A 20,318-nucleotide genomic window follows, 5' to 3' on the forward strand; every position below is an offset into this window, starting at 1 on the left:
CTTGTTTTGTGGCAGGGCCTCCCCTAGAGAGAAGCTAGTGAGTGTACATGCTAATCGCTAACGTTCGTGTTATAATATTGCTTTTTTAAATAAACATCGCCAATGCTAACACAACATGAGAGATGGTCCTGGCTGGTCCACCAGTGTAACAATTGCTCTAGTAGGTGTGGTTGTCACCACGGCAGCAGCTGAGCCTCTATTGTCCTTAATGCAAGTGAGTGTTATTTTGAAGGTCTTATTACATATCGTAGCTTTAATCCAGTTATTACATATTGTAGCTTTAACCCAGGCCTTCCCAAGGTTGGGAGAAGCTGCTGTCCAAAAGATGTCTCATAGAGATGAATAGCTGTCGTAGTTGACGTGAGGTATGGAGCAGTCCGTGAAGAAGTTGGAGAAGGCCAACGAGCACAGCGCGTTCTCCTCCACGGCCACGGGGGCGGCCTCCGGGTGGCAGTAGAGTGCAGGTTGGGCGGCGGGACTGGCGCGCAGGCTCTCCGGAAGCTTCCTGGCGAGCGGCGGCGAGCAGCTAGTCCACAGCTCCGGGTACACGAGACCCCCGAGGAAGTGGTGGGTGTCGTGGGCGGTGACATCCTGGCTTCCCATGTCCGTCTGCCCCCGCACAGGTGGGTAGAGCTCCTGCTCGCCCGCCATGTTGCCGTAGTCGGGTCCCAGCAGCTCGAAGAAGTCTGTGGCCTCCGGGTTGGAGCGCTCGAGGTCCCTCAGCGACATTCCCGACACGGGGGACATTCTAGAGCAGTTGGCCGGCTCGGTGAAGAAGGAGGGGGGCAGGTTGCGATGGCGCAGGGGCGGCTTCTTGGCCTTTTCCCCTCGGATGTCCTTAGCGGGGCTGAAGAGGGCGGCCAGGCTGCGGCTCTGCAAACTGGCCTGGACCCCGTCACGCTTGGGGAGCGTTTTGCTCTGCAAGGCGGCGGCGAGGGGCTGGCCCGCTGGGGGGCAAGAGGCACCTTGGCCCTTCCCCGTGGCGTCGTTCCCTGGAGAGATCATCCCGGTGCACCTCTTGATCTGCTTTTGCAGATACTTGCGATGGTTGACTTTCCTCTTGGACTTGACCGGCTTGTCCAACGCCAGCTTGATGTTGCTGGAGGCCGAGTCCATGAAGCTCAGCAGCTCTCTAGTGGTCTCCCTGTAGTCCTCCTCGGTCTCCACCTCGCCCAGGAGACCCCCGTCCGGACTCTTGTCCACGTCATACTCCATCATGGATCCCGGGAAGCAGAAATTCATGAACTGGGGGTTCATGATGGCGGTCTGAACGGCCATTCCTGTCTTCCCACACCTGCAGCGTCCGCCTGGATCCCAAAAATGTCCTCAGAGCATGTTCCTTCCCGACGCACGCTCGGTCCTGATGCTGCCGCACATTTCCCAGCTGGAGTGAGGAGCTCTGAGGGGAGTGCGCGGATCTTTCAGGGGGCGGGACCCCGTGATGATGAACACAGAATGGGAGGGGCGTCAAAGATTTAACTCTTTGCGTTTCCCGGGCCACCTGCATCCTTCAAGGATTGTCTGAGATTCCACGCTCGCTGGCTGGGGGGGCGCAAAAACCTCCCCTCTAGTTTGGGCATGTGAAGGAAAAAGAAGGATTTTTTTGCCTCATCTATTTCCAGAACTGGAGACGGCTCTTTACAGTGACGACGTCGTGGGAAAATCTTTGCCTCGGAACAGATGCCGTCATTCGCTCCCAAAATCCTCCCGAGCGTCGGCTTGTGTTTTAATCTGCTGCTGACATGAAATGATTTCTGGTGCCTTCCCAGGCCAGTGGGAATTTGTGCCTCGGCCTGACAACTATTATGGTCTGCCTTTGACATAAAGCCCTACAGGGTCTAAATAGCCCCCATTCTTTGGCGGGGGCAGTGAAAGGAAGCTTTGTGTCAGAGATTCATTAAATTGCACCTCACAGCCCCTCCGTAAAATGCCCCTCCAATAATGAACAGTCCATTTAACTGGAAAAGCTGCCGGAGCTGTTCAATGAAAAGAGGAATAGCGTGCCAGAAGAGAGCCGGGCTGACTTTGAGAAATCCCGCGTATGAAGCCTCGGCGGGGCGTCTTTACAGGAAGTGGCTTTGCCAGCGGCCTGAAAGGGGCCGCCATGTTGCCAGCAGCGCTTCGAGTCGCTTTAAGATGCACTTGAACTATTTTAAACTCTGCCAGTCGCTACTTTTACTCCTTTTATCCTCGCTGAATTATTCCGGCAGGATCCTCCTCCTCGAGGTGTTCTCAAGTTGGAGGGATTACAAATTTTTAAAAGGGAAAAAAAAAAGGAGTGAAGGGGGTGGAGGCTGTTAAAAATGCTTTGTCATGCTAATTGAAGGGGAGAAAAGAGGACAGTGAAAGTGATGATCTTGTTATCTGTGGAGCAACGACACAAAGATTGTTTGTGTTGCGACGCACCAACCCTGAAAACCTTACGAAAAAACATAGAAATGATGTCAAGTGTTCTACACGGGGAAAACATAACACATGTTTTGTCCTAAGTGCAGCCTGCGACTCTTTAAAAAAAAAAAAAAAGATTACTAGCAAGAAACTAGAAAAAAAAAAAAAACTAAATCAAAAAGTCAATCAACGAAGAGGAAAAACCTTTAATCTAACGAGGAAAACGTTTTATGAGAATAATCATTATAGGGAAAAATAACGTCATTTTAGTAGCATCAAGTTGAAATATTAAAGAAATCAAATAAATAAAATAATGAAAGGATGCAACTTTGCCACTTGGATATTTTGTAAAGCAACACAATGTAGCTATGCTAAGGAGTTATGTCTATTTCATCTCTGCTTTGGTGAAAAAGCGGATTATATTTATTAGCAGGAATCTTCTCTACTTAATGAATACTTTTTTTTGCTTGTTTTGCTTCCATTTTGCTTGTTTTGCTTCCATTTCTATCGTTGTTTTCTTTCCAAATATTGTAACGCTTACATTTTCCTATAAAGTCTTCAGACTTTTTTCCCATAATATTTTGACTTTGTCATAATATTACAACTTTTTTCCAGAATTACAACTGTTTTCTTTGTTTATGTGATGACTTTAGAACATTACATTTTTTCTTACTATTTCAATTTTTATTCTTATTTTATTTATTATTTTATTTTTATTTCAATGAGCATGTGTTTTCATCTTAATATTATTTTATTCTCATAAAATTATATGATTTTAATCTGACAATACTTCAAATTTATTCTCATAAAATTACCTGTGCTTTTCCCCCTTTAATCGGTTCCAGAACCAACCGTGATGAGTGGATTTCCACATAGTAGGATTCCTTATTTAAAAATGGAATGTAATCAAATAATAAACATTTTCATAATTGGAGCACAGAAAACCTGTTTACGACCTTCTAAATACATTTTAACATTATTAGAGACCTTTAGACATGAAATAACACCCCTATCGTCACTTTTACACTCCCATTACCCAATATAGGAGAGGTAAGAGAAAGTAAGACATATTTGACATAGAAAAGCAACTTGTATGACATTCTAAATATGATTTATAACATTATTAGAGCCCTCTAGACATGAAATAACACCCCTATAGTCACCTTTACACTCCTATTACCCAATATAGTAGACATACTGAGATAAAATAGGACATATTAGGCATAGAAAAGCTGTTTAGGTCTAAATACGCTTTTTAAACATTAGAGCCCTCATGACATAAAATAACACCCCTATAGTCACCTTTACACTCCTGTTACCCAATATAGTAGACATAGGAGAAGGTAAGACATACTAGAAATACAAAAGCAACCTGGTTGACATTCTAAATATGATTTTTAACATTATTAGAGCCCTCATGACATAAAATAACACCCCTATAGCCACCTTTACACTCCTATTACCCAATATAGTAGACATACTGAGAGATACAAAAGCTGTTTACCACCTTCTAAATACTCTTTTTAACATTAAAAAAACAGCCGCGTTGTCCATGTCAGTCGTGTGGTGATGTGCTGTGTTGGACGGCTTGGTGTAAAAGGCCAATCAACTCAATGTGAGAGGAACATGTGCAGCAAAGATTAGATGGGTGCAGGATTCGGACAAAACCACGTCATCACGGTCAGGAGGGTCAACCAACTTCCCCACCACACCACCCTGCTCTCTCCCTCCCCAATGTTTTTCCTGTCAAGGGCGGGGGTGGGGGGGATTGTGCTGGTGGGTCATTCACATGGCGGAGTGTGACGCACACATCCCGGAAACAAGCTTGTATTGTTGCATGATGTCTGGGGCGAGGGGAGGGGGGGGTTGTTGTGAGTAGGGGAAGGCCGTCTTGTAAAAGGGTTTGATTAAAAAATAGTCACGAAAATGTTGGTCCCACATAAGACAACACACACACATCCATGTTGTTGTGATATTGTTTGCACCCCATCCTCTAAACCCGTACAATGCACCCCCCATATATAATGTGTGTGGTCCCCCCCTCTGAGCCGCAACGCACTCCCGTGTTTGGCCTCCCGTGAATACTAATAACACCTTTGATTGATGGCTGCTGTCAGACACCAAGTCCACTGCCCCGAAGCATCCTGAGAAAACTTTTTTTTTTTCAAAAAAAAGGAGGGCTTTTGGGTGGCGCAGACCCCATAGTCCGCCCCCCCACCAACCCGTTCCCTGGCAGTATATCTGGTAGACAACACGGGCGTCTAAAGAGTCGTGTGACAAAGTGTCGAGAAGGTTTGTTTGTGCGGATAGCAGCGCCTGAGTTGTTTCCCATCCGCCATGTAGCTTAGCATCGTCCCTTCGAAGGAATTTTTTAGCGCCACAGCTCCACCTACAGGTGTGATCAACTTTTACACCACTTTTTTGCTTTTTAGAACAGTAGTAAACACACATAGCGTGCAAAAGGTTACGCACTGTAGGGAAATTTTAACGTTTACACACGTGCACGCGTGCACGCATGCAGGCTTACACGCGTGCACACACATAGCTCAGTTCCAAATGTGAAAATTGTAAAGAGTTCATGGTGTTTGTATATTGTTATTTTGATGTAAAACAACCCCTTTTTTGTGTTGTTGGTCTTGGTATAGTTGTTTAGATATTTGAGTTGTCACCACAACAAACAATATTTGTGTCAAAGTGAAAGTTATGCTTGAAATGTCTCTTTTCACAAAAAGCTGGTTATCTCCCTTTTCTAGTCAGGAACTGATATTTTCCTGAAACTTACCCATGTTCTACTGCTGATTACTAAAGTACAAAAAATGGTAGAAACCAACTTTTTTTTTGATGAAAGACGGGAGTTGAAACTTTCTTTTGGTAGGTTTCATGTTTATAAATCCATAGAACACAATATTCTGTGTGACTTTGAGAGATCAGTCAACATCGTCCACAATGGCCGGGAGTGAAGGGGTTGTCTTTTGAAAAATGTCTGGGATTGAAAGAGTTAAATGGAATATTTTCCTAATCAGGGCATAGAAAACCTGTTTACAACCTTCTAAATCTGCTTTTTCAATATTATTAGAGCTCAGGGTTGCATATTAAAAAAAAAAAAAAGAAAAGTGACCTTCACAGTGAAGGACAAAAGACTCCACTGCTCCTCACTTTTAACCTTTCTCAACAGCCCCCGTCACCCCCCAGGAACTGTATTAATAATATTACTAGCAGGGGTGCTGGGTGAGTGAATGCAACACGGGGAGGGGGTCCTGCAGGCCGGCCCGTGGGGGTGAGGTCAGCAGGCATAGCAGCAATAACCTCCCGCCATGGCGGTATTGGCCTCCTCCGATTGGACTTTTATTAAATCTCTTCCCAATTCTTCCTGCTCTTTAAAAGAGGCGAGGCACAGCGGGCTGCTTCTAAAAAGACCAAATCATCTGCAGATTTTTTGTAATCATTTCCACGGGTAGACTTGTGTCTTCGTAGAAAACAGCCCCCAAGAGGTGCATTTGTCTTCTCGTCATCCAATGATTTGTCAATAAAGTTTTCAGTCTTAAAGTAGTTCTTAACAATGAAATCATTTATTTTCATGGTTTTATCATTTGACTTATTTGCTTTTTTAATTGTTTAAAATACCATTTTCACATATTTGATATGATTCTGTCCTGTATTTGAGATGATATTCTATTAGCTTGGCTATATTGTAAATCACCACGCGACATCAATATACTTCAGGCAAGAAATCCATATATTTCCATTAACTACTACATTATTCTTTTATTTGAATCGGGGTGTAACCATTCATTCACTACATGCATGCATGGATTTATATTCCTACGATCCAACTACATCCATGTGTGTTTAGCAAGTTATTAGTGATTAATTATTATTATACTGATTATTATATTAATTATGAAAAATCTGATTAATTACATCATCATATTGTTACATTACCTTATTATTCTATGTATTTTTTTTTAATCGCATATGGAATACAGGAAGTGAAATAATAAGCTTTGCTTCTTCCTACTCCTTTTGGACATGTAGAAGTGTGAATTGAATTATGTGATGTATTCCATTGTAACTTGCATGCATGTTCAAATAAAATCAAACCATAACCATTTTTATATGTGCTGTGGGCCAATGAAAAACAGCCCTGGGCCACACCTCGGACGCCCCTGCTGCAAAGTAAGGTGTACCAACCTGAAGCGGCTTTGATTGTGGGTTTTTTTGCAATGATAAATGTTAATGATTTGACCTCAAATGAACATCACTTCATAAAACTGACTTTAGTTTAATGAAAGTTTCAATTGGCAGTTGTAAAAAAGCAGCGTTTACCCGGAGGTTGACGTAGTTTGGCGTGCTTTAGCAGCCTCTTGGATCCACTTCCAAAAATATCTCAACTCCAACACGCGGGCCGCGCGTACGGAAGGCGGGTCGAGGTCGTTGCTGTAGCGCAGGTCCAGGTGATGAGCGCCGTCAGGAATCATGATGGACACCAGAGAGTCGGACACATTGTACATCACGCCACCGGAAGACCACGGGTCCAGACCTCCATTGCTGGGACGCCACGGAAGAGGATGAGGATGACACAGACACACACACAGACACACAAAACAGACTTGAGGTGTGGATCTCTGCAGGCCACACTTACCTGAAGATGATGTTGCTAAACGAAGCGATGTTCTTCCCTCCATAAACGCTGCCAGCCCACTCAGCTCGAGGCCGGACGCCAAACATGGCGTTGCACTGGTCAGAGAACGCCTGGAAGTTCCACTCCTCAGGCTCAAACATGTCCTGGACTCCGTCTGCGCACATGGGCATCACCATCTCGGTGCAGGCCTGCGGAGGAGGACACGGGTTCTTAGCCAAGATGGACGCCAGCGGTGTTCTGCAGTGTACGCCAGACACCTGGTAGTTCCAGCCCAGGAAGCCCAGGCTGCCGGTTGCAGTCTGGGAGGTGTTGAGGCAGGAGGAGCTTCCTGTGTAGTTGTAGTAGACCTTGGCCGCTTGGGAGACGCCGTGCAGCAGCTGGTAGTCGGACACGGAGGAACCGAAGGACAGATGCTTGCACACCGCCTTCAAAACACAAACGTGGACAAATACTGCATGTTTACAGGAAGCATTCAAGGGAAATAGGCTGTTCATCAAAGGTTTAAGAGCACAACCTAATGATCTCTTGTCATGATCTCTTGATGGCAAAGGCAAAAAAGCTTTCTCTCTTGGAACACGTTAGGATTGTTGAGCTTCATTAACAAGGCCAGTCACAGCGCGCCATTGCTGCTGAGGTTGGACGCAGTAAGACAGTCATTTCAAACTTCTTCACACATCCTGAGGCTCATGGAACAAAAAAAGTCAAGTGGTAGACCAAAAAAAATGACCCGGAGGATCCCATTGGCTGTCCATCAAGACACGGGACCATCCTCTGCCCAAATGAAGGTTGTTACTGGTGCCGAGTGCATCAAGTAACCATCAAGACGCCATCTGCCAGAGAAGGCTTTGAAGAAGAAAAAAGCTCTTCAAAAGGTCTAGTCTGCTTCCAGGTTGGAAATTTGCAGGAGAGCACCAAACATGAGAGGGACATTGAAAGGTGGAAGAAAGTTTTATTCTCCCTCGACGCTCCTGATGGCTTCCAACCTTACTGGCATGACAAGGAGATCCCGCCTGAGATGTTTTCCACACGGCACAGTGGAGGGCGCGCCATCATGATCCTTCAATGGAATAATGGAGCTTCAGGTTGCGCAGGGGTGTCAAACGGCAGATGGCTATGTGGACTGACTGGCATCAAGCATGCTCAAACCCATTTTTCAGGTCATTGACAAGAATGGCGCAGCTACTCATTTCACAAAAAATCTGAATTGGGCATCATAGCCTGCAATGTGAACGTAGCCTCAGTCTTGCACGTATGACGACGTGTAGGTGAGATATATGTTTACCTGACCGTTCATACTACAGTAGGTGGGATACATATGGGATATATCTACATATGAACAAGGCCTGAGTTGCATATGAAAAAATGGGAGCTGGGATAGGCTCCGGCATGCCCCCACAACCCTAATGAGGAGAAGCGGTATAGAAAATGGCTGGATGGATGGCATTGTTCACACATTGACATGAAAAAAAAAAAATCAGACACAGGTCACATATGAGGGAATTGACCTGCAGTGTGAGTGTAGAGGGAAAAAGCAAGCAAAAGAAAAGTTGCTTTTGTCCACAAATTGCTGGATGCCCTCCATTGTTTCCTTTGTTGACTGTGCAGCTTTATTCTTCTTCTTTGGTTCCTGCTATGCCGCTGTGACGTCACACGCTTTTTGCGTAGCAGATTGGCGTTTTACCCTGGTAAAAAACGCCACTGAAAAGCCAAAGCATAAAAGCGGCATTTTGATCCAGATCCTTTCCACGGTGTCTGATCCACATGGCCGTGTTTGCTGGCTAGGAGTCATGTTTCCATCCAGTGCAGTGATTTTTCTGTACATTCCTCCTTCCATTATGTCCAAGTTGTTTACAACTAAGTGTTTTTCCACATAAAACGCACTGGCGCCTGATTTGCATGTGAAATTGACCGTTATTTATGGCTGGGATCTCGGAACAAGGGGAGGAGCCTCACGTTGGCGGTGTAGAATGCATTAAAAAAAAAAAAACTTTAAAATGGTCGTTTGGATGATTGCGGCGTATGAAAAATATTTTTGTCTGGTGTTGTTATGGTTGCAGCAGTTGTGAGGCCAAAAGAAACTCTTGTTTTTCCTCGCCGCTCGTCTTACACGGGCTTTTGTTTGCCGACGTGGCGGTGGATGGATGAGGACGGCCGAGGACACGTCCAAGCAAAGATTTATACTGTGAAAAAGGGAACAGGGAGGGGTGCTCCAAAGCATCTCCTCCTTACTTTTCAGCGAGGATTAGCTTTACACATTCATCTCTGCCAACAGATCTCCCTCCTCTAAGCCCTCAATGGGCCGTTCTCACACTCACTCACATAATCACATTAGCTTTGTCATTAAAAAAAAAACACCACCCATAGGGTCGCATACATTAACAGCCCAGCCGGGAAACCTCCAAGTGAGCATTTAGCACTACCGCCACCCATCTTCACTCATACTGGTGAAGGCCACGATGGCACGTGACGTGGCATGGTGAGCTCAATGAAAAAAAAAGAACATTTTGGAATAAAAGCAACAAAGTTTTAACCACGTCAGATGCAAATTTGCCAAGTATCTCCCTTTGGAGTGTTGGGTGTTTTGTTAGGGCAAGGCCACCGGTTTTTTCTTCTTCCGTGGGGGGCCTCCAGAGTGGAACATGTGGCCACTGAAAGGACAACTGGTTCGCTCCGAGCCGCTCCACTGAAGGACACTTTGGACGCAAAACAAACTCCATCCTGATGAATTTTAATGATGTCAACAAAAGCTTGGGAGCAGTCGAGAATGCGCCAACATGCACCACGTGCACTTTTACTGAAACCACCCCGAACATGCAACAAAGTACTTCTTTTTACACTCGTACCATACTATTACGTGATCATGTTCAAATTTTCCGTAAAAAGTTCCCCTATGATAAAAAAAGGGACTTTTTAAAAGATGCTCAAACAGGAATGTCTGCCCCTAAAGTAGGGGTGTCCAAAGTGCGGCTGTTTTTTTTTTTTTTTATTGGCCCGTGGCACATTCTAAAAATACAATTCATCAAGAAAATGAAAAAAAATAAAATAAAAAATTGCAGTAATTTTACAAGACTAAAGTTATAATATTATGAGAAAAAGCGTAATTATTGAAATAAAAATGTAATAATTAAAATTACAATTATGCGTTTGTTTCACATGGAAACAAACAAAACAAAGAATGAAGCTGCAATTCTGGGAAAATTTGATTGGGAAAAAGTTATAATATTATAAGAATAATGTTGAAATATTAGGAAAATAAAATCATAATATTACAAGGAAAAAAAAGTTGTAATTTTACAAGAATAAAGTTGTAATATTATGAGTAGATATATAATTATTTAAATGAAAATGAAATAATAAATTAAAATTACAATCAAAATTGAAATATTAAAGACATGCAAAATGCATTATTTTCTAAAGTCAGAATGGCCTTTGCTTGTCACTTATACAGAGGTACAAGCCAAAATGTGCAATCGTCCGTCCATACACTACAACATACCATACAGTAAGACGGGGGAGGGGGGTAGACAGGGAGAGGAAAGGGAACAACAAGAGGAGACGGGAGGAGAGAGAAAAAAAAGACAATTCCAAACTAAGCTCCTATGGGGGAGTACAGTGTGAGACTGGCAAAAACCCTCAGCATGCAAAGCAGCATACAAATAAACACACTTTTCGACATGAACACAAGATTTGCACCAAGGGAGGGGGGAAAGGGGAGTGGAGGTGTTCCCAGCGTAGGCAGGCAGCCAGCCACAGCCAATGCAGCCATAATCGGCGCGAGCTATTGTCCCCGTCTCGCCAGCACCGGGGGGATATAGCGCCGAAGGCATTGGATGAGGGAGGGGATGTGTGTACGTTAGGGCTGGCTGATATGGACCAAAAGTCATACCCCGATATATTTATGTTGAATATCGATATACGTATGTCCCGATATTTTTTCCACAGAGTGAATTTAGACACAGTCAAAGTCAAATGTGCGTGTGAAGTTGTGTCATTAAAATTTTAAAAATCGAATATAAAAAATAGACACTAAAATAAATGGTCCATCCTCTTTTTGAAATCAATATAGAAAAAGTAAATTATAATTTATTTATGCAGCTGCAATGTGTCCAACCACAACTATGCAGACGACACTCAGATCTACGTGTCACTGACGGCCGGTGAACATGGTCTCAGCAGATTTACTTTGCCACTGCATCAAACAGATCAGCATGTGGATGCAAAACAGCTTTCTCCAGCTAAACTCAGACAAAACTGAAATCATTGTCTTTGGCCCACAGAAACAAAGAGAGTGTGTTATCAGTCATCTTGAGACTCTTTCTCTAAAACCTAATCATCAGGTTGGAAATCTAGGGGTAATAATCGACTCAGTTCTGAACTTTAACAGCCACATTAAACCAATAATATAATCAGCTTTTTACCACCAAAAAACATGTATGTATTTAATATACTACCAAAATGATGTTATTTTTCTTTGTAATATTATGAGTTTATTCTCGTAAAATGTGACTTTTTTGTTGTTACAATATGACTTTTTTCTCTTACTATTTTGACTTTATTCTTGTAAAATTGCTGTTTTTTTTCCCATTTAGGCTGTTGTTGTTTTTTGTTTAGTTTTTTTTGTTGTGAAATATGAAATTATATTTTTAGAATGTGCTGCAGACCAATAAAAAAAAAAAAAACATCAGTGGGCTCCAAATGGCCCCTAGGCCACACTTTGGACACCCCTGGCTTAATGTTACGTTGCAGTATATGATATATGGCATCTCGTGCCATTGTGGCACCTGTCAGTACCTGGATGGGCCAGCGGGGCAGCGGCTGGAGGAAGTTGGCTTCATAAGGATAGTCCACCATGGCCAAGTTGACCCACGTCTCCTGCAGCCAACTCTTGAAGTCGGCGGCGTCCTTCTCGCTCTTCAGCGGCACGCACAAGCCAAACTCCTCCGACAGCCACTGGCGACCCAACGCTGCACGACAGCAAACGACACATCTGGCAACACTGACACACCAAAAGAGTTGTGAAGGTCTCGGCGACGTGGTCAGAGCTTACCGGTGGAGGTGAGATTACTGATGGCCTTCCACGATGCTCGGATGTTTGTGTGGCAGTTGGGGCCACTTTTAGCAAAGTCCTGCGTGACTATTTTGTAGAAGTCGCCACACGGCACCAGGCCAGTGAACTGCCATATTGGTGCCGAGGAGGCCAGAGCGCTGCAACACAACCAGAAGACCAATAAGATAAGCAGTTAGCAGGAAGCAATCCAGCCTGACGCTTCCCACATCTTACCCGACCACCATGTGAGGATATTTCATCCTGAACCAGGCGGCCAGCATCCCTCCATAAGAACCTCCGATGGCGATGACTGGGCTGTGCTGGGCTCCAGGTCGGGTGAGCTTCAGATTCTGGATCAGTACAGCGAAATCTGCCAGGGCCTGTTCTGAGGTCAGGTAGTTCAGGTGTTTGCTGTCCTGCAGTCAAACAAACAAACAAACACTTCTCAGCCAAACCTGTCAGGGGGTGTCCCAAAACTCCACATGGACTAAAGTATTGGGACGTGTGGCCATTCCACCTGCACTTGTGCATATGTGTTCTGTGAAGTGCGGCCCGATGGCCGTTTGCAGGCCACAGCTGTTTTGTTTTTTTTATTGGCCCTCAGCACTTTCTAAAAATACAATTAAACAATAAAACTAAAAAAAAAAAAAAAACAACAGCAAAAGAATAAAGACAACATATTAAGAGAGTAAAGTCATATTTTTAAGAGAAAAAACAGCATAAGGTTGGAAAATTCAAAGAGAAAGCAGGCGTAATATGACACATACAGTCATAGTGTACAAGAAGAAGGTTGAAATATTTGTTAAATAAAAAACAGACGCAGGCAGTTTTTTTCTTTAAATATTAAAAAAAAAATGTCTCAGCATATCTACATGGGTCGGTTTAAAAAATGTAAAAATACGCAGCCTGCGATGGAAAAGGTTTGGACACCCCTGTTTTAAGTGTTGGCAAGTAATCAGACCCCTGCAGGTACTCCTTTCCAAAAAAGCAACAAATGGAGTGAAGAGGCTTTTGCCGACTTCGACAAGAAAGCACGTATCACTCTTCTCAACCAGCAGCGGGTGCTGCTGTCGGCCCCTCCCCCACCTAAAAGCACTCGCAGGCAGTTCCGTCTTGTTTTTACAAGAAAAAAAAGTACATGTCAGCTTTGTGATATAGGTAAAAATGCATATTGTTAATATCAACTTCACTTGTTGCTCTCCCCCCCATATATATACAGACACGTACTAAAATTATATATATATATATTTGAAATATATTAAAATAAATTTTTATGAAATAAAAAATATACAAAAATATGTTTTTTTAAATAAATTATTACATGAATTGTATTTTTACAATATGGCACGGGCCAATTAAAAAAAAAAAAAAAAAAAGCTGCAGACTAAAAAAATGGCCTCCCAAGCCGTACTGTGAACACCCCTGACCTACAGGAAGTCAATTGTGGAGTTCTTCCTTCAGCTACCAGTCTTCCAGGAAGACTCTCTACAGGATTTAGTGCATTCATGAGTCACATGTGACTGATGTTGGGTTGCATGTTGGCTTACACTGTAAGAGTCGGGTCCGAACGGCATGGATTCCCCGTAGTAACGATGTTCTGCAAACACCAGCATGGCACCTAGCTCCCCGGCCACGTCCCACATGAAGCCCTGAAGCAAAAAGACAACATCATGATAGGTGTTTCCCATACATTCGTTTAATGTATTTATTTATGTATCCATCTGCTGCTACCAGCTTTTTGTTTTTAGATTTGGTGTTATCAAAAACACGTTATAATGGGACTATCTGTGTAGCTTGTTGTTCAAACTCCATACACTAGATGGCATCGTAACTCATACACACCTACAGTAGCCGACTTGGTCGTACGTTTTCACTCACCATTTCATCAATACAGGAATCCCTTCTTTATGGCGATTAATTGGTTCCAAACCCGACCACGATACGTGAATTTCCACAAAGTAGGATTCCTTATTTATCAGTGGAATATTTTCCTAGTTATATATAGTCACCTTTACACTCTTATTACCCAATATAGTACACCAAGGGTGTCCAAAGTATTTTTATATTGGCCCGCGGCACAGTCTAAAAATATAATTTAACAAGCAAACAAAAAAAATTTTAAAAAACAGCAAAGACTGAAAAATCAGCAGTAATTTTACAAGAATAAAGTCAAAATATTAATAGAAAAAGTTGTAATCTAACAAGAAGAGTTGTCATTTTACAAGGTTTGGGAGCAGAGCGGCTGAAAGCTCTGCAACCCACGGTGCTGAGGCGAGCAGCTGGGATGGTGAGGTGGACGACGGAGGACGAGGAGGATCTGAGCGAGCGAGAGGAGGTGGCAACGTCGAGGAGATCAGAGAGCTTGTGGATGGCCTTGAATGTAAACAGCAGTATTTTCAATTCAACTCCAGATGTGACGGGGAGCCAATGGAGGTGCTGCAGGATGGTGATGTGATGGAAAGAAGGGGTTCGGGTGATGATTCTGGAGGCTGAATTCTGGACTATTTGAAGCTTTTGGAGGGATTTGTGAGGGAGGCCGACGAGGAGGAAGTTGCAGTAATCAATACGGGAGGTAAACAGGCTGTGAACGAGAATAGAGACAGTATGGGGGCTGAGGGAGGGGCGCAGCCGATTGATGTTGCGTAGATGGGAGTATGCAGATCGGGTAATGTTATTAATGTGGGAATGGAATGACAGCAAGCTATCTAGGATGACACCCAGACCCTTAACCTACGGGGAGGGGGGAGACTATGGTGTTGTCGATCCTGGGGGAGAAACTGTCCACTTTGTAGAGTGTAGATTTAGAACCAACCAGAAGGACTTCTGTTCTTTCACAGGTGAGTTTAAGGAAATTTGTGGTGAGCCAGGATTTGATTTCACTTAAGCAGGTGGTGGGGGAGGAGGGAGGAAGGGAGGATGGAATTTGGTTTGCTAGAGAGGAAGAGCTCGTTGTGATCCGCAAAGCAAAGAAAATGGATGTTGTATTTACGGAAGATATTGCCGAAAGGGAGAAGGTGGATGAGTAAAAAATAACATCATTTAAGTGGCATAAAGTTGAAACATAAAGTCATGATCTTATGAGAAACAAACAAAATAATGAATAAAGTTGCTACGGGAATAAAAGTCATAATTACAAGAAAAACATTTGCAAGAAGAAAAACAAAAAAAAGTAAGAAGAAGCAGCTGTAATTTTAGCAGAGCAAGGTCAAAATATTAAGACGGTCGTATTCTAATCAGACAAAAAGGTGGTTTTACCACAATAAACTCATAATATTATGAAAAAAATAATGGCATTTTAGTAGCATAGTGTTGAAATATTAAAGAAGAATACATTATTTTTAAAAAAAAAAGAAAAGAAAGTTGTAATTTCTGGAAAATTAGGGTGGGGGAAAAGTTATAATATTATGGGAATAAAATCATGTCATTATGAGAAGAAAATTTACAAAGACTATTTAAGAAGAAAGTTGAAATATTAAAACAGCAAAAATGGGGAAAAAAGAGCAACAAGTGAAGTAGATATTAATAATAGTATTTTCCACTCATATGGCAAAGCTGAGATGAAATACATATAACTTGTGAGCATATCTGCATGTGTTGCTTTACAAAATATCAACGTGGCAAAGTTGCATCCTTTCATTTTTCACTATGTGGCCCTCGCTGGAGGGAAAAGCTTTGGACACCCATGTAGTAGACCTAAAAGCTAAAATAAGACACGAATAAGACTTGTGCTGGTGTGTGTTGCTGTAAATGTGTCCCAGCGCTAGGGTAGCTGAGTAGGGGGCGAACAGGAAGTGACGTTGTGGGTTCAGGGTTGAGTTTCAGCTTGTAGCAGTATCCCGTGTTAGGGATTATTGTGCCTGTTGGGAGATCATTCAAAGCTGCAATAAAAGCCTGTTGATCAAGTCTGGTGCTTGTGTGTCTCACCCAACATTAGTCACATTGCTGACACCTAGTGACCAGTGTAGAATACTACATATCATCACAACGTCTTTGAATGTGTCTTCTGAATGCCTTATATCTGTATTTGACTTCATTTAGCCATGTTATATGTAAACACATGTACATAGAAAAATATTCATTTGTAAAATATCTGTATTCATGTGGACATGGATAATTATGCAAACTGCCACCCTGCAACCCAACACCACAGATGGATAGCAGTCCTGTGGGAAACACTGATGATGATACGCGAGCGATGAGGCGTGCGTTGGCAGGGATATTCACCGTGTTGTTGCAGAACCAGGCGATGTCGCCTTCATTGCCCGTGTAAAACAGAATGGGCCCCGCCGGCTGACGCCACTGCTTGTCGGCCACAAGGTAGCGCTGTTTGAAAGTGCCGTCTTCTAGGAAGCCAAAGTGATCAATCTGGGAGGAGCAGAAGAAGAAAGATCGTTTGTTTCTCCATCTTTGCTGCTTTCGTTGGCAAAATGAAACAAACAAGTTTCCATGGAAACACTTTCATAGCAAATGCTTCTATTTCACACCCCCCTCCCCCCGACAACCACCCTCCGTACAAACAAACTTTTATGAGACAGCGGAAAGATTCAAAGCGCCCATTTGATCTTGGACTCGTCAGTGCTTGGCAGCGTGTGGGCGGAGCGTTTAAAAAGAAGCAGTGGCATGGCGGCGTGTTGCGGCGCGCTCATCTGCAGTCTAATTGCGTGAACAAAGAAGTTCAATCTTACTACGCGTCCTTTCCAAAGGTCACGTCCTTTGTTAACGTTGGGATTTAGCCCCTTTGATTGACTGCAAGAACATCTTTTACTATTTTACAGGCATGTACCATCCTTTAAGAAGAGTCCCCCTTTATTCATTATTTTTTTTTACATTTTATTAATCATTTCACTTCTAAAAATGATTACATTGATTGTTTTTTTAATAGCTTACTATTAATTATATACTGTATTATTCATTCATAATAATTATTAATGACCTATTATATTATTACAATTATATGTTATTAAAGTGTCTCTATTGCTGTTTATTCATTATTACATTATTCATTCATACTTTTTATATTTTATTATTCATTACATATTATTGACTTCTAAAATTGGTCTGATTACATTTATTATTTGCATACTATTTTACTACTAATTATATATTATTTATTCATAGAATTATTCATTACTTATATATTTCTATTATATACTGTATATATTATAATATTATTATTATTAATTTACTATTTTACGGGGATGTACATCTTTTAATAAGTCTTTTTTCACGTTTATTAAATATTACCCTATTCATTCTTTTTTTTATTTTATTATTCATAACATATTATTCAGCTCTAAATTTGGTCTTAAGTATGACATTATTTTAAATATTTTACTATTAATGATACATTATTTACTCATTCTGATGATGAATTATGAGTCTGAATTATGAGTCTATTAAGTGTATTAAATCTATTAAGTGTCATATTAGATCGTTTGTGTTGGCTCAAAAAAATTAAAAATATGAAAGTTCTTTATTTTGTGGCCAGAGGCATTTTTTTCAACTACAGAGAGTGCCAGGCCTTTATTAGGGTTAAGGTGTTTATTATGGAAGAGGCCTTTATTTGTACAACTTTATTTTTTTTTATACTACTACATACGTATATTACATCTTTTTTCCACAAATAACAGTTTGTTTAATTGTATTTTTTTTATCTTAATGATTAATTATAATAAATAAGGAATCTAAAAAATACAAATTGTTTTATGTCCAAGACAATACCATAAATGTTGTTTGTTGTTTTTGAAATTCATACTTTAAATAAATGATCTTTTTAAATAAATGAAATTTTAGCAAATGGGGCACTACTTTGTGCTTTTTGTTGTGATATTCCCGTAAAGAAATGGAAATGCATGTTGGTAGACATGCACATCCTCCAACTGCTTGTGATGCTGTAAATGTTCATGTAGCATCAAAGTAGTAAAACAATACACTACATCTGTTAACGTCATGAGACAAACATGGCATCATCAAAGAAATGCTTAGGAAGAAAGATTTCATCTTGCATGACAAGTGGCGCCACCTTGTGGCCATTGCAGTAATAACCATAGCTTCTTTCCCTCATCACTTCCCGGCTTCATTCACTGTTGTCTGTTGTCTCTCATGTCATGTGTGCTTAAGGCGGTAAAAGAGAATTTCCTGCGCATGATTGATGATTCTTTTGTGGCTTCAAGGACTGGAAAGTGCATCAGGGGGTTGTATTTCTTGAGTGGGGGGAGATTTTAAAGAAAACCCCAACAACAACAGGACAAGACAATCGGGATGGAGGAAATGTTCTTTTATGGGCTTCCTGAGGAGGAAGGATGCTGAAGTTGGCTGAAGAAGGTGTGTCCTCTCTCCTCCCAAAGCCAAATATAAAAAATCTATTTTTTCTTTAATAGATAAATAGATAGATACTTGATTCATGTCCATGAGAAATTCAAGAGTACACACATATCCTTGAAAGGCAGCTACTCGTGGCGGCGCCGGTTAAACAAAAAAAACTATTATTCTAGTAAAAACTGTTATTTTAACACTACAACGTTATTCTCGTCAAATTACTACATTTTCTTGTTGGATTACAACTTTTTTCCCTTTTTTTACTTTTTTCTTGTAAAATTACTACTGTTTTTTTTTTCCATTTTTGCTTCTGCTTTTTTTTTCCTTTTGGTTTTCTTGTTAAATTACATTTTCAGAATGTGCCGCGGGCTGCACTTTGGACACCCCAGGTTTACATGAAGTCAATCCCACGGAGACACTTTTAGGCAGTGAGCCAAAAAGTGATTGTTGCTCGTCTTCACTACAGGAAGTCCAAGGGAAACACTTGTTATTGTTTGCAGACATTACACATGTACCAGACGTGTCATTAAAAAGGCATGAGGAAAGTGCTAGTAAGGCACACACATAAAAAATGAAAGAAAATGACAAAACCATATGATTCCGGGTCTTCATTTACACCATAACCTTGTGAAGGTTGACAGTCAAGATAGTGATAAAAAGCTACAAAAAACAATCTAAAACCAGTCAAATGCTAAATATATCGGTCTATGAAAGCTTGTTCCACATTTATGCTTGGGATAAGACGAAACACTACATATATGTACATTTGTTTGGATTGCAACGTAAAGAAACCTTTAGATGGTGTGTGCGAAAGCTGTCAAAGAAGAAAACTAGTAGTCATTCAGGACAGGTACGCTCTTATTTTTCACAACCCAACCACATATAGTGTCTGTAATATTTGACTTTTTACGCAGTGATACCAGGACACCACAGCAGCACGTATGGAGATTGCTATGATTTGCTGTGATGTATCACCCAACATAGTCCTCGGCATTATCTCTCACCAAACCCCTTAAAGGAATTGCAATGTTTAGTTTCCACATTAACGCCCTTTGCCTAAACTTTAGTGAGAAAACGTGCATTTAAAATGCAAGTAAGAAATCGGTGTGCATGTTAGGGAAGTATACACAAGATAAGTTGAACCCACCTTTTGGTCAAAGTAAAAAGTTTCATAGTTGATGGTGCTGTCAAAGGAGTGATACGAGCCTTTATGTCTGGTGAAGAGTCGACTTTTGAAGGCACTGACGTTTATAAACAACGTCAGCAGGCAGGAGACCGCAGCTATGTCCATTAGTCTCGTCCTGCCTCCCAACTTCATCTTCTGCTGCTGTCCAACACACTCGTCAGCACATTTCGGGAAGGTCGAACGATTTTCTCTTCCAGGCAAAGAAAGAAGAGATGTCCCACAGGAGGAAATGAAACTGTGCTGGCTAGTCAACGTTGGTCTAATTTTAGCAATTCTATAAATTTCGCAGGGCAGCGGCAGAGCAAAAACGGTGTGATTGTATTCTTCTTAGCGTTCTAAAAGCTTCATTTTGGCTTGCCTGCTAGCTCATCAACACAGCAGACAGCTAACGCACGCGAATCGACGCAATGGATGATGGGAGTGGGAGTTCTCTCCGCTCGTTCGTCGTTTAAAATACAATAATCACAGAGTTACATAACCATAAGTTAAACCTCGCGAGATTAATGCGTCATTTACACTGACAATGCCTATAAGGCGGACATGCCTTTTTTGGTTGAAAAATATCATAAAAGCAGTAAATTGCGCAAACTAGTTTGCATGGCTAGTAGGTGTGAGTGTGAATGGTTGTTTGTCTATCGTTGCCCTGCGATTGGCTGGCGACCAGTCTAGGGTGTACCCCGCCTGTCGCCCGAAGTCAGCTGGCATAGGCTCCAGCATGCCCCCGGGACCCTAAAGAG

At 41.9% G+C, this 20,318-nt stretch overlaps 2 protein-coding genes across 3 annotated transcripts in view; both read right to left on the reverse strand.

The window, feature by feature from the left end:
- Positions 1 to 2,493, reverse strand: part of LOC129190794 (protein FAM181B) — a 2,819-nt gene extending 326 nt beyond the window's left edge. The window contains exon 1 of the mRNA XM_054793390.1: positions 1 to 2,493. This exon is cut by the window's left edge and continues 326 nt beyond it. Within this exon, the coding sequence (XP_054649365.1) occupies positions 331 to 1,278 (948 nt within the window). The 5' untranslated portion in view covers positions 1,279 to 2,493 and the 3' untranslated portion in view covers positions 1 to 330.
- Positions 2,494 to 6,559: 4,066 nt separating this feature from the next.
- prcp (prolylcarboxypeptidase (angiotensinase C)) lies at positions 6,560 to 20,059 on the reverse strand. 2 transcript variants are annotated; one of them, XM_054793389.1, is made up of 9 exons: positions 19,543 to 20,050; positions 16,302 to 16,442; positions 13,625 to 13,726; positions 12,312 to 12,493; positions 12,078 to 12,235; positions 11,822 to 11,994; positions 7,288 to 7,455; positions 7,031 to 7,218; positions 6,560 to 6,936 (listed from the first exon to the last, which is right to left on the reverse strand). In XM_054793389.1, the coding sequence occupies exons 1-9, from the start codon at positions 19,711 to 19,713 to the stop codon at positions 6,711 to 6,713; spliced, it is 1,509 nt and encodes a 502-aa protein (XP_054649364.1). In that variant the 5' UTR covers positions 19,714 to 20,050; the 3' UTR covers positions 6,560 to 6,710. The 2 variants fall into 2 exon arrangements, with proteins under 2 accessions (XP_054649364.1, XP_054649363.1); XM_054793388.1 differs by having other exon boundaries at positions 7,031 to 7,455; positions 19,543 to 20,059.
- Positions 20,060 to 20,318: the final 259 nt, after the last annotated feature.

Source organism: Dunckerocampus dactyliophorus, chromosome 12, assembly GCF_027744805.1.
Source record: "Dunckerocampus dactyliophorus isolate RoL2022-P2 chromosome 12, RoL_Ddac_1.1, whole genome shotgun sequence".
NCBI classification, from domain to species: Eukaryota; Metazoa; Chordata; class Actinopteri; order Syngnathiformes; family Syngnathidae; genus Dunckerocampus; species Dunckerocampus dactyliophorus.

What these genes read in the sequence shown, in the direction of transcription:
- prcp (XM_054793388.1), bottom strand. Translation starts at nt 19,713, where the DNA reads ATGAAGTTGGGAGGCAGGACGAGACTAATGGACATAGCTGCGGTCTCC. An exon ending in TGCCCCGCTGGCCCATCCAG is followed by an intron (nt 7,456 to 11,821) that starts GTACTGACAGGT and finishes TGTGTTTTGAAG; the next exon opens with GCGGTGTGCAAGCATCTGTC. An exon ending in TTTAGCAACATCATCTTCAG is followed by an intron (nt 6,937 to 7,030) that starts GTAAGTGTGGCC and finishes GTGGCGTCCCAG; the next exon opens with CAATGGAGGTCTGGACCCGT.